At 46.5% G+C, this 12,361-nt stretch overlaps 1 protein-coding gene across 2 annotated transcripts in view; it reads left to right on the forward strand.

Annotated features, from left to right (window-relative positions):
* The window catches only part of LOC123052859 (uncharacterized), a 6,254-nt gene extending 344 nt beyond the window's left edge, over positions 1-5,910 (forward strand). Inside the window, exons 2-8 of one of the 2 annotated variants that reach the window (XM_044476214.1) lie at positions 801-1,050; positions 1,840-1,963; positions 2,579-2,922; positions 3,030-4,737; positions 5,100-5,350; positions 5,505-5,578; positions 5,668-5,910. In XM_044476214.1, the coding sequence (XP_044332149.1) occupies positions 801-1,050; positions 1,840-1,963; positions 2,579-2,922; positions 3,030-4,737; positions 5,100-5,350; positions 5,505-5,564 (2,737 nt within the window). In that variant the 3' untranslated portion in view covers positions 5,565-5,578; positions 5,668-5,910. Of the gene's footprint in view, positions 1-797; positions 1,051-1,839; positions 1,964-2,578; positions 2,923-3,029; positions 4,738-5,099; positions 5,351-5,504 lie in introns of both variants that reach the window. The other variant, XM_044476212.1, reaches the window with a different exon arrangement.
* Positions 5,911-12,361: the final 6,451 nt, after the last annotated feature.

Consider the following 12,361-nt stretch of genomic DNA (forward strand, 5'->3'; position numbering starts at 1 on the left):
GCACGATTGGATGCTAGCTTTCTGCCCTGTGGCTCTGCTTTGCCAGGCTCCGAATCGGAGGTTGCGCCGCCTTGGGATGCCGGCGGGGTGCTCCGTGCTAAGAAATTCTGCTCTTTTAGAGGGGGGCTGTAGCCCTAGGAAATTTCGAGCTAGGTGGGTACATAGGTCCAAGTAGGGCGTGTACTAAACCCTAGCGAGCTTAACTTCTCGCTGAAGCCAGCGAATTCGTCAGAGCTTGATTTCTGGTGGCATGGGCTTTCTGTGGTGGGGCTGCCTTGCGCTGGCTACGGAGGGTATCAGCTTGCAGATTGATGTTGATTTGTGCACTCATGGTATAAATTGGATTTTGCACAGCTTCACCGAGTGTACTGGCTAGACGCCAACAGTTGATCTCCATATTCTGGGTCTGGTTTCAGTGTTCTGTTGTCAACTTCCAAAGCATTTACTGTCTGTTATTCTGATTGCATTGTAAATTGCAAAGTCTCAAATATGGAAATGAACCAATTTTGGTTTTCCCTAATTTATTACTGCTGATTTGCTATTTAATAACATGATGAGCATTGTTGCACATGTCAGTTCTCCATAGTATGTGATTTGCCCCTTAACAAGAAAAGGTACAGGTTACACCATAAAAAATCATCAAGTTATGGTGAATTCATCAAGTGTTGATTTATCTTCCTGAACAAATAGGGGTGAAGCCTATTGTAAATTTGTTATGTCTAGTTCTTTAAGTGTACTCTGTGATACACATATATTGTAGATTGCTTGCTTGCACTAAAGCTCTTCCTTTTGCTTCTCAGTTCTGCCGGTGCTTCATCTCCTCCCGCGCAAACAAATGTAGCTACCATAGATTGGTTAGGCAGCGAGCAGTTATCTAAAGTTGGGTCATCGTCCCATGTTGCTTCACATGCTGCCCAGCCTTCTCTTAGTACTAATGCTGTTGGAGCTGCTATGGATTTTTCGCAACCATCATGTAGACCATGGGAACGAGGAGATTTACTTCATCGACTGGCCACATTTAAGCCTTCAACATGGGCTTCTAAACCAAAGGTTGCTTCTTCTCTCTTAAACTGTGTAACTTTAAATTTGTGATCGAGTGTACTGTTGATTACAGTAAGGTGATGATATTACCTTTCAGTTTAGAACAAAAGTTTTGTCAGAGGAATGTTTAGAATAACTGAATAATGATAAAACACTTAAAAGTGGTAATGTTGGTCATTTCAATCTCAGTCTTAAACATTTATTTCGAATTTAATTATCACTTGTGCCCTCGATATTCTTCTGTTTTGCTCTGTGTGTCCACAGCCCACTATGACACTATTTGCACAGACCAAGTTAGGAAACACTTATCGTGACTATGCGAGAGAAAATGAGAAATGTGCATGCATACAAACATGCTACAATCACTTGAACTCTTCCAAATCATTAGAGAATGGAAAATTGCAAAGAGACAAGAACTGCACTCTTGGTTCCCTCAGTGGACTTGTGTTGAAACAGGGACTCCCAATGCCATGTATAGTTACAGCAAAACAGAGAGAGTAGTGATGATTTTCTTGTAAGTCTGCTTTTCTTTTTTTGGTCTTGGTGGTGCTGAATAAGACATTTTTTAACGTACCTTTCAGCATCTGTGCGCTTGCATTATTCGTGCCTATGCGCAGTTAAGATATCTGTAGAAAATTGTCATGTTTTCCCAACTGAAGCTCCAGTCAATCAAATGATGCATATGTTAATCACCTTTTGGAAATTCTAAGTTATAAAAAATTAGAGGGAGAATCATACACACGATAAATGGCATCACAGTTTGTTTAGAAAAGAGCATTAATTTGTTCAATTTTACAGGCTGCTAGTTCACTGGCCTGTGCCCAAAGGGGCTGGGTGAACATTGGTGTTGACAAAATTGAATGCGACTCATGTGGCGCACATCTGATATTTACTGCATTGACATCCTGGTCCCCTGCTGAAGGTATGTCCCATGTCAGTTAAATTTTGTCACAGGCCTTCTCAGTTTCGAATTAACTGGTCCTGTTTTAGGTCTGACTTGTGCAAATATATTGCATAATGTTAAACCATGAATGTGTTACCTTTAGTAAATGATAACAGTTCTTGCGTGGATGTATGGCATGATTGTGTTCTTTCAGATAGTCATGCTTGCTAGCTCGATGCAAATTGTGCAACAGGGGATATCTAATCCCTTCCTTTTTTGTGTGTGAATATTTTTCCTATTAGCTGAATTAGAGGAGCTTTGATTTGACTGATACAAGTGTTCACGCTGACCGAAATTTTGTCTCTAGCATCGGTTGTACTGTGCATCTCTTAACCAACAATGTGTATGTAACTCTTGCATTGGAACGTGAGGAAAGTTTGTTTAGTTTAGATTCTCACCACTACAGTAGAAGTTTAAGTTAAACTGGAATACTCCGAATTACCAACAGATATGGCCATGTGGGTTCATTCCTATAATTTCCACAGTTCTACCTGATGTTACTTATGCCATACTTAGTTTAGCTGAACTTCTTAGTTCTTTACAATTTGACACATTTTGGGCTGTGAAACCTAACTTCCCCTTGTTTTGTTGTAGTTGCAAATGCTGGAGAAGCCTTTGCCGAACAGCTTGATGCATCGCACCAGAATGATTGTCCCTGGAGAGGGAATAGCTGCGCTGATAGCTTGGTGCAGCTCCACTTCACACCATCAGCTCTTCTTGGTGGTTTTAAAGATCGCTGTGAGGGGCTGTTGCAGTTTATATCTCTCCCTGTTATTGCCTCGTCTGCAATAGAGAGTATGAAACTCACTAGGAGTCAGCAGATTGAACATGTTTTATCCCAATCAATCTCGATTCTGTGTGGGGAGCTGGGTTACAAAACAGATAATACAACAGGAATTGATGTCCATCATCAAGACGAAACCTGCAGTTACTCTCAAGTATATCTCTTTTCATTTATCCTCTTCATGATGACCCTTTTGTTGCTACTATTGTCGCAGAACTTTTAGCTTTACTTAATCTAGGTCAACACATCTAATGTATCCAGGCGCAGAAGCTTATTAGCCTTTGTGGATGGGAACCTAGATGGCTTCCGAACGTACAAGACTGGGAAGAAAATTCAACCCACTCTGCAAAAAATGCAGCCTCAGCTGAACCAGATAAATGTTCCCGCTTTCCTGAGCATCAGCAAAATTCATACTCTACATCAGTCAAGAAAGATAAGGGGAAAGGCAAACTACGTGTAAAAGATTCTGGATGCAGCATGAGATCACCTTTGCTGGATTGCAGCTTATGTGGAGCTACAGTGAGAATCTGGGACTTCAGATCCGTTCCACGTCCTTCTCATCTTAATCTCGGCAACATTGATGCACCTGATGCAGGGACGAAACCTATGTTGGCACGTGGAATTAGTGCTACGAGTGGGATCAATGGATGGGTTGCTGAAGGAACAGACAGAAACAATGCTGAAGGACGTGATGAGGCATGCACTGTTGAGGGAAAATCATTGTCAAATGCTCAGGTTGACCTAAATCTGACAATGGCAGGAGGATTGCCACCAACCCATTCTGGGATGCTCTCAATGCCTGAAAATTTCAAGAACGGGGGAATGGGAATAGATCTGATGATCGGTCAGCCTACCGGGAGTGAGATTGGTGGCTATGCAGCCTCATTTGAATCTCGTGGCCCCAGTTCGAGGAAGCGTAATCTGGAGGAAGGTGGGAGTACAGCTGATAAGCCAATAAACAGGCTTCAGCCTGCTGACAGTATAGAAGGAACTGTAATTGACCGCGATGGTGATGAAGTTGATGATGCTGTACAAAACTCAGATATTCGGAACAAAAGGCCTCGTGGCTTTAATCTTTTCGATGTCAATCGTCCATCTTCTTCCGGAGCTGGTCCCAGCAGAAATTTAAGTCTTGAGCTGGATATAGATGTCAACAGGTTTGAGCCATCTAAAGAGGGTCCATCTACCCTTCGCAACTCGTCTGCTAGAGACTCCATGAGGGCATCTTCTGTTATTGCAATGAATATTATTCACGGTGCGGAGGAAAATTCAATGGAGAGTGTTGAATACCATCCATGTGATGGTGATGATGTTGAGAAGCCTTCAAGTGCACTCAGGAGTGGTGGAATGAGTGACACATTGGATCTCAATTATAGCAACCAAGCACAGGAAAGCAATTTTGTACAGCCTGCTGCTGACAGTAATGCAAGAGATATAGGAGGGAGTAGTATGAATGGAGGGGAAGAAGTCCTCAATGCAGAAACAGCTCCTACTTTTGCTAGGGATCAACTTAGCATTGGAGTTAGCGGAGGCAGTGTTGGAATGGGTGCTAGTCATGAAGCCGAAATTCATGGAGTTGAGGTTTCTGAACATAAAACTGAGAGTGTTGTCGGAGATGTGGAACCAGTTCCCGAGCTTACTGAAACCATGGGGCATACTGGTGAGTCAGCTCCTGGACCTGGAATGATGGATGAGTTTGTCCCTGAAGATGCTGGTCGAGAAGAGCCTCAGGGTGATAGCCACGATATGGCATCTCGGTTAGTGGGTCGAGTTGACAGTGGTTCAACTAAAGCTGATTCGGTCGAAAGTGGAGAGAAGATGAGCCATGCCAGAGGCCAGGAGAGTAACATACAACATTCCCTTTCTTGCAATGCAAGAGTTTATTCTGGCATTGATTTATCTAAAGATGAAGTGACTCAGACTGGTAAAATGCTGACTAAGGACGAGTATGACCCAGGAAATGATCTTGGTACTTCAGCATCTAACTATTCTCTCTGCTTACATGTTACATATGCCTGATTTTGTTGAACCATATTAAATCAAATCTTATATAAGGTGCTTCTGAGCTGAAAAGTATACATCATTGGGATAAATTTTTTATCAGACTAAAATATTTGTCATCAAGAATTCAAGATGTTGATGACTTGATAGTTGAGCCAGTAGCAGTTTGTCATCCCATACTTGGTCAATGACTGCCAAGCTGTGGTCCTGTATAGGACCTATACTCGGATGCTGATTAATTTTTGGATGCTGAATTTTGTGTTTTGTGTCATTCAGATAATTTTATCTTAATGTGAATATGTTATTTACGTTTTGTCATTTGTTTCTCAGGAGCAACGAATGGAGAGAATGATTATGAAACGGGTCTTCCAGAATTTGATCCAATTAAGCATCACAACAACTATTGTCCATGGGTAAATGGATATGTTGCCATTGCTTGCACTATCAATACTGGTTCCAGCACAAATAGTGCAGCATTTTGTGGCTGGCAGCTTACAGTAGATGCACTTGAGACTGTCCAGTCTCTTGGCCAGAACCAATATCAAGCCATGAGGTCTGATTCTGCGGCGTCACTGTATAAGGTGAGAATTTAGTCAAAACTTATATGTCAGACTTCCATTTCTTAGAGATCCAACCTGGTTGGAGTCGGAAAAAATAGCTAAAAAACAACAAGCTGGTGCACAGTACTGCAGATTTCCTGGTTTAACTTGACATTCTTCACCACATGTTTTGCAGGATGAGCATGCCGCACCTAGCCACAAGCTGCTGAAAAGGCCAAAACACAGCAAGTGCTAACTGAAGCGCCGCTGGTACATGCGTACATTCGCTAAACTTGGATACAGCTCAAAAATAGTTTGACTGATGCAAATCTGAAGAGATCTTGTTTGCTATTTGCAAGACTAGGCTTGGAGCTCGACATAGCAGAAGAGCTCAGAAGGCGCAAGCAGGCGGAAGAAGACGAATAAGTTAAGCATTGTAGATTGTAGATGGACTTGTTGCCAAGCTGTTGGTTCTTCTTTTATTGTGTTTATATATATAATATTGCTATTCTGGAAGATTTGGTGAGTCTAAAATTCTGGATCTACCATCTATAAGACTAAGATTTATGCCAGTGAGCAACATTTGGCTGAGTTAACCGTAATTTAAATTGTTGTCTGTTGTCATTTACTCCACCTTAATTTGGTACTCGCCCTTCCGGGTGAAACACTTCCTATCTGTAGTATGATGATAGGACGCAAATCATCAGACTGCTTCAGCACCCTTGATATCCTATTAGTTGTCGCTGATTTGGTACTGCCAAGTCAGCGACAGCTAATATGGAATGGAGGGAGTATTTTCTGTACTTGGTAGAACGTTTTATACACCATACTAGTACATGATATGAGAAGGGTATGGATTACAAACTGGCGCTTGCCACCGAAGTCTGGGGAAGCCGAGTTCGGCACTTATGTTTCAACTAGCGGCATTTCGGCTATTCTCCCTTTTCATTTTCTGAATGAGACTAAGCACATATGGGCCTTGGGCCCTTGGTTCATGTTTCCAATGCAAGCCGAAACTGCAAACGATTCATTCATTTCACGATAGAAAATATTCCCGAAATCACTCATTTCATGATAGAAAATATTTCCGAAATCACTGGTGTTGTCAAGGGTACCCTTTGCAACAATTATCGTGAAACTCTGCTGCTAAGGTGTATCTCTGACGGATCTCGCGGAATTTGATTAGTGCTGGTCTTTGATGCATCTATTTGAATCTCGTCTTTGCTCATCTTTATTCACGTGTCTATAGGTTGGATCCTTCTTATCTACAATTATCTTCCTTTATGCCATAGCATAACAACTTTTGCTTGGTTCTGGTGAGGGTGGGTCGATGACGGTGACACATCTTTGGCTCGCCCTAGTACTTGTAGTCGTCGTTTGGTGGTTTACAAACCTAAATGCAATTTTTGTTACTTATGATGTTCATTGTACTTTCTTTTTTTCCGGAAAAACTTTCAATCTATTCATCTTCAATCATGGCAGTACAACGGACACCAGAAATAAAAATTACATCCAGATCCGTAGACCACCTAGCGACTACTACAAGCACCGAAGCGAGCCGAAGGCGCGCCGCCGTCATCGCCGGAGCCGGGCACAACTTGTAGTAGACAGTCGGGAAGTCGTCGTGCTAAGGCCCTATAGGACCAGCACCCCAGAACAGCAACCGCCGCCGATGAAAAATAACGTAGATTGGAAGGATTCAAACCGAAAACACACGAACGTGGACGAACAACGACGAAATCCGAGCAAATCCACCAAAGATAGATCTGCCGGAGACACACCTCCAAACGCCCACCAACGATGCTAGACGCACCGCCGGAACGGGGACTAGGCGGGGAGACCTTTATTTCATCTTCAGAGAGCCGCCGCCATCCCGCCTTCCTGAATAGGACACAAATCCTAACAAAATTGAAAAATAGACTAAAAACGGAGCCCTCCCGCCGGCCCTTGTCAGGATCCACCGCGCCTCCATGGCCCTAGTGCCATCGGAGACGAGGCGGACCCGCGTCGGCGCCGACGAGAGACACGAACCCTAACTTTTTTTCTTCGAGGAGGAGGAAAAGGCAAAGCATACTTCATTGTACTTTCGTTTTATTTAGTGCACGATGTGCTTTGTGCTCGCACGTGGTGTACTCTGTGATCTCTACTATCGTGCACTTGTGCGCCTTGCATAGCGCGCCCCGTGCTTCCCTTTTTAGTCTAGTAGCACAATACATGTTGCAGCTCAAAAAGACCGGAAAAATCAGAAAAGCCAAAACCAGAGTAAACTGGAAAACCGAAAACATGAAAAGATCAGGAGAAAAAAAAAGTCAAAACCCAAAGAAAACCAGAAAACAGGTTCCCCATGCAGAGCATGCGACACGTGCGGGTACGGCATCCCTCTCCCGCCGGTCCTGTGTGTGCTTTTTTCTTCATGATAATACATGTCTCATTCATATCATAAATAACAAAGTACAAGTCACATAAAAATTAACATGACAAAACTAAAAAGATAGCAGAACATCTTTGAGCTTGACATCAACGCCCGTCACCTGTCTCCGGCACCACCACAACAGCCACCGAAAAAAATGATGGATCACCTCCTCACCCGAGCTCGACGCGGCTCCACCACTGATATGCAGCTTTGTGGACCTCCAAGGTGGCTCACCAAAAGTGAAGCCATTGCCGATGAACGAATTAGACCGGGGCAACACCCCGAACACGTCATCGAACTCAAGATCTGGCACCCCACCACGACTATGACGCTGAAGGAGGAAACCATACCTGCCATCCATGAACCACGAAGCCAGCACACATTCCGTCTTCCAGATGTCGTTGATGCGGACCACAATCTGCATCCACTCCTGGACTACCTCCCAAGCTCCGCGCCGATGCTGGAGCAAACGCCGTCGCAATGACGGAGCCCGAGGACACAGGTCCACCACGAGGATGCTGCCGCCGCCACGCCATTCTTGTTTGAACAGACTGGTTTCCAAATCCATCCCCAACCATAGGACCGATGACCTCATCAGGGAAGGATCCAAAGAATCTTAATTCAGCGCCGTCATCATCGCCGCCGAAGCCAAGACAATGAACAACCTAAAAACCTAGACTACCAAGGGAGTAAAAATAATCCACGCACATGGATCCGGCGACCCCCCTCACCACCGATGACCGAGGTCGCCGGCGGAGGGGAGCCTCCGGAGGACGGCGCTGAAAGATGGCCCCTCCTGGCGGCGGCTAGGGTTCCAGCCGCCAGGGACGAGAGAAAAACGATCTAATCTCCCCCGTGCGTGCTTCTCGCGCGCTTGAGAATGCGAGGACATGTTTATTTTGGAATGGAGTAATTTATATGAATACGAATGATTATACTCACGATCGAGTACATGTTCGAGAGCATTTGTTGTTAGCTCAAATGTTGCTTTCATTGTGCCCTCTACGGTGGGCTACACGAACATGTCCGACAACGCCATTTTGAAAATGACGTGCTATCACCAACTGGTTGGCCGTTGGCGGTAGCAGGAGGGAAAAAACAAATTTTATCCAGCGAAGCGAAGCACACAATCTGGAGACACCGAGCTTTCCAGATAGCTATCTGCATAATAGGCAAGTGCAGATCTTATTCTGTGGGGATGCAACTTTCTTTCGCCTTACTTTATGTTTTGAACCAACTACTTGTGCCCCAACTTGCATGAAAAAGGAAAGATGGTTAGTGTATAAGTATGACTTTGCTTTGTTCTCAAGGGAGGAATGACAAATCCTCCCTGGCATCGTCCACATGGTTCGATTTGGAAAGAAATGAATCACATGTTGTCTCGGTGCACTAGCCATACTCCCTCCTAGTATTTTGGAGATAAAGGTATGAATACTTTTAGGACATACCTGTAAAGTTGTTAGTATCCTTTTGGTGGGAACTAAAAATAGCCTATTCTTTTTTTTTTAGAAAAGGAGGATGACCCTGGCCTCTGCATCTGGGCGATGCATATAGCTACTTTATTAATTATTCTCACAAGACCTTACAAAGTCATACAACAGTAAGACTAAAGTCATCGTCTAAGCAACAACTGTCGCTACACCTATCCAATTGATGAAGGGACGCTGATAGACTGGGCCTAATACCAAACAGACATCGCAGCCAGACCTAACATCTAAGACCTGAGGTCCCAACCAGGACGCCTGCTGGGTATGGGCACCCATCAATGCGTGCTCCTCAACCAGGACGCCTGTCGGGTATTAGGCCGCCGCAGCCACTTGCCACCAATCCATCTTCAGAGATGTACTGCTGCATCTACCTTGCACGGTCTAACTACCGTCGACGCCACCACGACGCCAGACAGCTTCCTCCTCCTGCGCGAGTCCATCTCCGCGCATCGGACGCCGAGTCTCCACCGCCATGCCGCCGAGACCCACCGTCGATGATACTGTTGATTCCACACCGCTCCACCTACATGCCATCTCGCGTCGACTTCGAACTACCAGCAACTCCACCACCCTAAGCAGTCCTCGGCCGACGCTTTCAGGAAGGAACACAACACCAAACTGCCATCGTCGCCCAAACAGAGGAACAGAGGCTTTTGCCTGCGCTCATGGCAGAGGTGGGGGGTGTATGATCCACACCGAAGCCTCCAGGAAGGGAATCGGCGCCGAGGGTGTCGACTTTGGTGCGGCCGCCACGCCGGCCTGGAGTTTTCCCCGGATCCATGCCCACCCGCCAGATCCATCCAGGCAGTATTGGCGTCGACCGTAGTCGCTACCGTAGCCAGCACGGACCGAAGTAGATCGAGTCGGAGACGACGCCTCCCATGGAACTCCAGTCGGCCATCGAGGAGCCGCCGTAGCGTCGCCGCCTCCACGCCGCCCACGCAGCCGTGGAAGGCCCCCCATCTGCACCCACGGGTGCCGCCCGCCAGGCAGGCCGCACCGCCCACCATCGATCGAGGCCGCCGCCCCGAGATCCCCACGCCGCCCGAGGCACCGGCGATCAGATCTGAAACAGATCGACCACGGCCACCATAGGAGCGGCCCGAACGCCCCCCCACACGACCACCGGGGGAAGCAGCTCCTGCCGTCGCCCTCTGAGTCCTCGCCGGCGCGCCCTGTCGCCAATGCGCCGCCAACCGCGGCCGAACGCCACCCGCGCCAGATCCGGCCGCTCCGGGGAGAAGAGATCCCGCCGCTGTCGACGCCAACCGGGCTTTGCCCGGCGGCGGCGGGCGGGAGAGGTGGGAGAGGGAGCGAGGGCTTGGCGGTGCTAGAGTTCCCCCTGGTCACCGCATGGGGCGACCCAGGGGAGAGGGGAGAGTATGACTCCTGTCTAAATTAGCCGATTCTTAACAAAAGAACTTAGCTAATCATTTTATTTTTAAGAGTACGAGCGCATGCACTGGACCGAATGCGAGGACATGGATTTTCGGTACGAACGACTCATTATCACACGCAGAGTTTGTTAGAATTAATGGGCTTGGCCCATGTATATTTTCAAAAATTCCTAAATAAATCTCAAAGGCCCGTGAATAAATGCAAGAGAGATGCAATCTTAAGTCCTACCTCAAGAATGAAGATGGGGTGATCAACTTAAATGGTGGAGTCTCGCTCCACTAAGTGATGTGTTGAGCAGAGAAGAGAACACCACATGCGCACACTTGACTCATCTCATCGGTCACTGGAGTGCAACATGTACGTGAATGGTTTGCGGTTGTATGGGCTATTCTATATACTCCCTCCGTTTCATAACATAATGCATATAGATTTTTTAAGGACGAATTAGGTTTTTGGAAAATGCTACGCGCTACTTCTCATATCTGTCATCATGAGTCGTCTTCCGTCCGAGTCGGGTAACATCATGCACTCGTTTCCATCGACATCTACCACTTCATCTGTGACCGATCTGTACGTGTGTCGTGATCTGATCCAATCTTTTATTATGGTTATTGTTGCATGTGCAATGTTGTTGTTCATGATGATATGTTCATGTAGTATGCTAGAGTTATGTTTTTTTAGAAAAGGAGGACGACCCCGGGCCTCTGCATCTGGCCGATGCATGCAGCCATTTTATTAAGGGATATTTAAATTAGTGCCCCTGGTTCCTTAGTTGTGCTCATTTTTCCCCACGCTCCAAACGTTTGCTCACTTTTCCCCTCTTCCTTAGCTGAAACTCTCACAAATGCTCATAGCGGGCGTTTGCCGTCTTGACCGTCCATTGACCGTTAATTGCTGACGAGTGGGGCCGAGTCTTCGTCTGACTGTTGCTTGCTGACGGGTGGGACCGCAAGGAGACACGTATTGGGCAGCTTGTCTGAATCTGAAACAGATCTAGACAGGCCGCACTGCACTGCGCCCCGCCCCCTCCGCCGGCGTCGTGCCACGTCCACCGCAGTTGTTTCCTCCACCCTATGCCCCTATTCAGTTCGTCGGCGACGCCGCGTCTCCGCCAGATATAGCCCACCTCCCCATCTGGGATTACATAGCGATGTTGAGTGAGGACGGCCGGAATGCAGTCGGCCGTGGAGAGGATTGGATCGAATCCGCGGCAGATAATTCATGGATTGAACCTGGGTAAGCATTGTTTCCTCTCGAATTGACGTTCTAAGTCGTATTGTAGGCCGTATTTGACTTCTGTTTGCTTGAATCGTTTGAATTTGTGCTCGATTTTACCCGGCTAACTGAAGCCTTTGTTTCCTTCAACAAAATAGGATTGATCCCGCGCTGGCTTTCCGGCTGGCGATTAGAATGGAAACTAGTGTGCTGCGTGGTACTAAACCGCATTTGATTTCATCATTTTTCTATCCCAAAGTGGTAGAAACCAGCATATCTTTCAAAGATTTGCGAGCTGAGCTCCGAAACACCTATCCCTGGAGTGATGCCGATGCTGTTGAACTGAATTACTTCAGCAGTGACGAGCAAAGATTTCTCCCACTAACTTGCGACGATCATATGCCGTTGCTTTTTGCTGGGATTGCTGGCTGCCGATTCGGTAAACTCCAAATCGATGTGCTTCAGCCACGCGCAGAACGGGCGAAGGGGAAGGGAGTTCAGACATCATTTGTCTGTGCTAATAGCCAGCACCCCGGCACT

Source organism: Triticum aestivum, chromosome 2D, assembly GCF_018294505.1.
Source record: "Triticum aestivum cultivar Chinese Spring chromosome 2D, IWGSC CS RefSeq v2.1, whole genome shotgun sequence".
Taxonomy (NCBI): Eukaryota; Viridiplantae; Streptophyta; class Magnoliopsida; order Poales; family Poaceae; genus Triticum; species Triticum aestivum.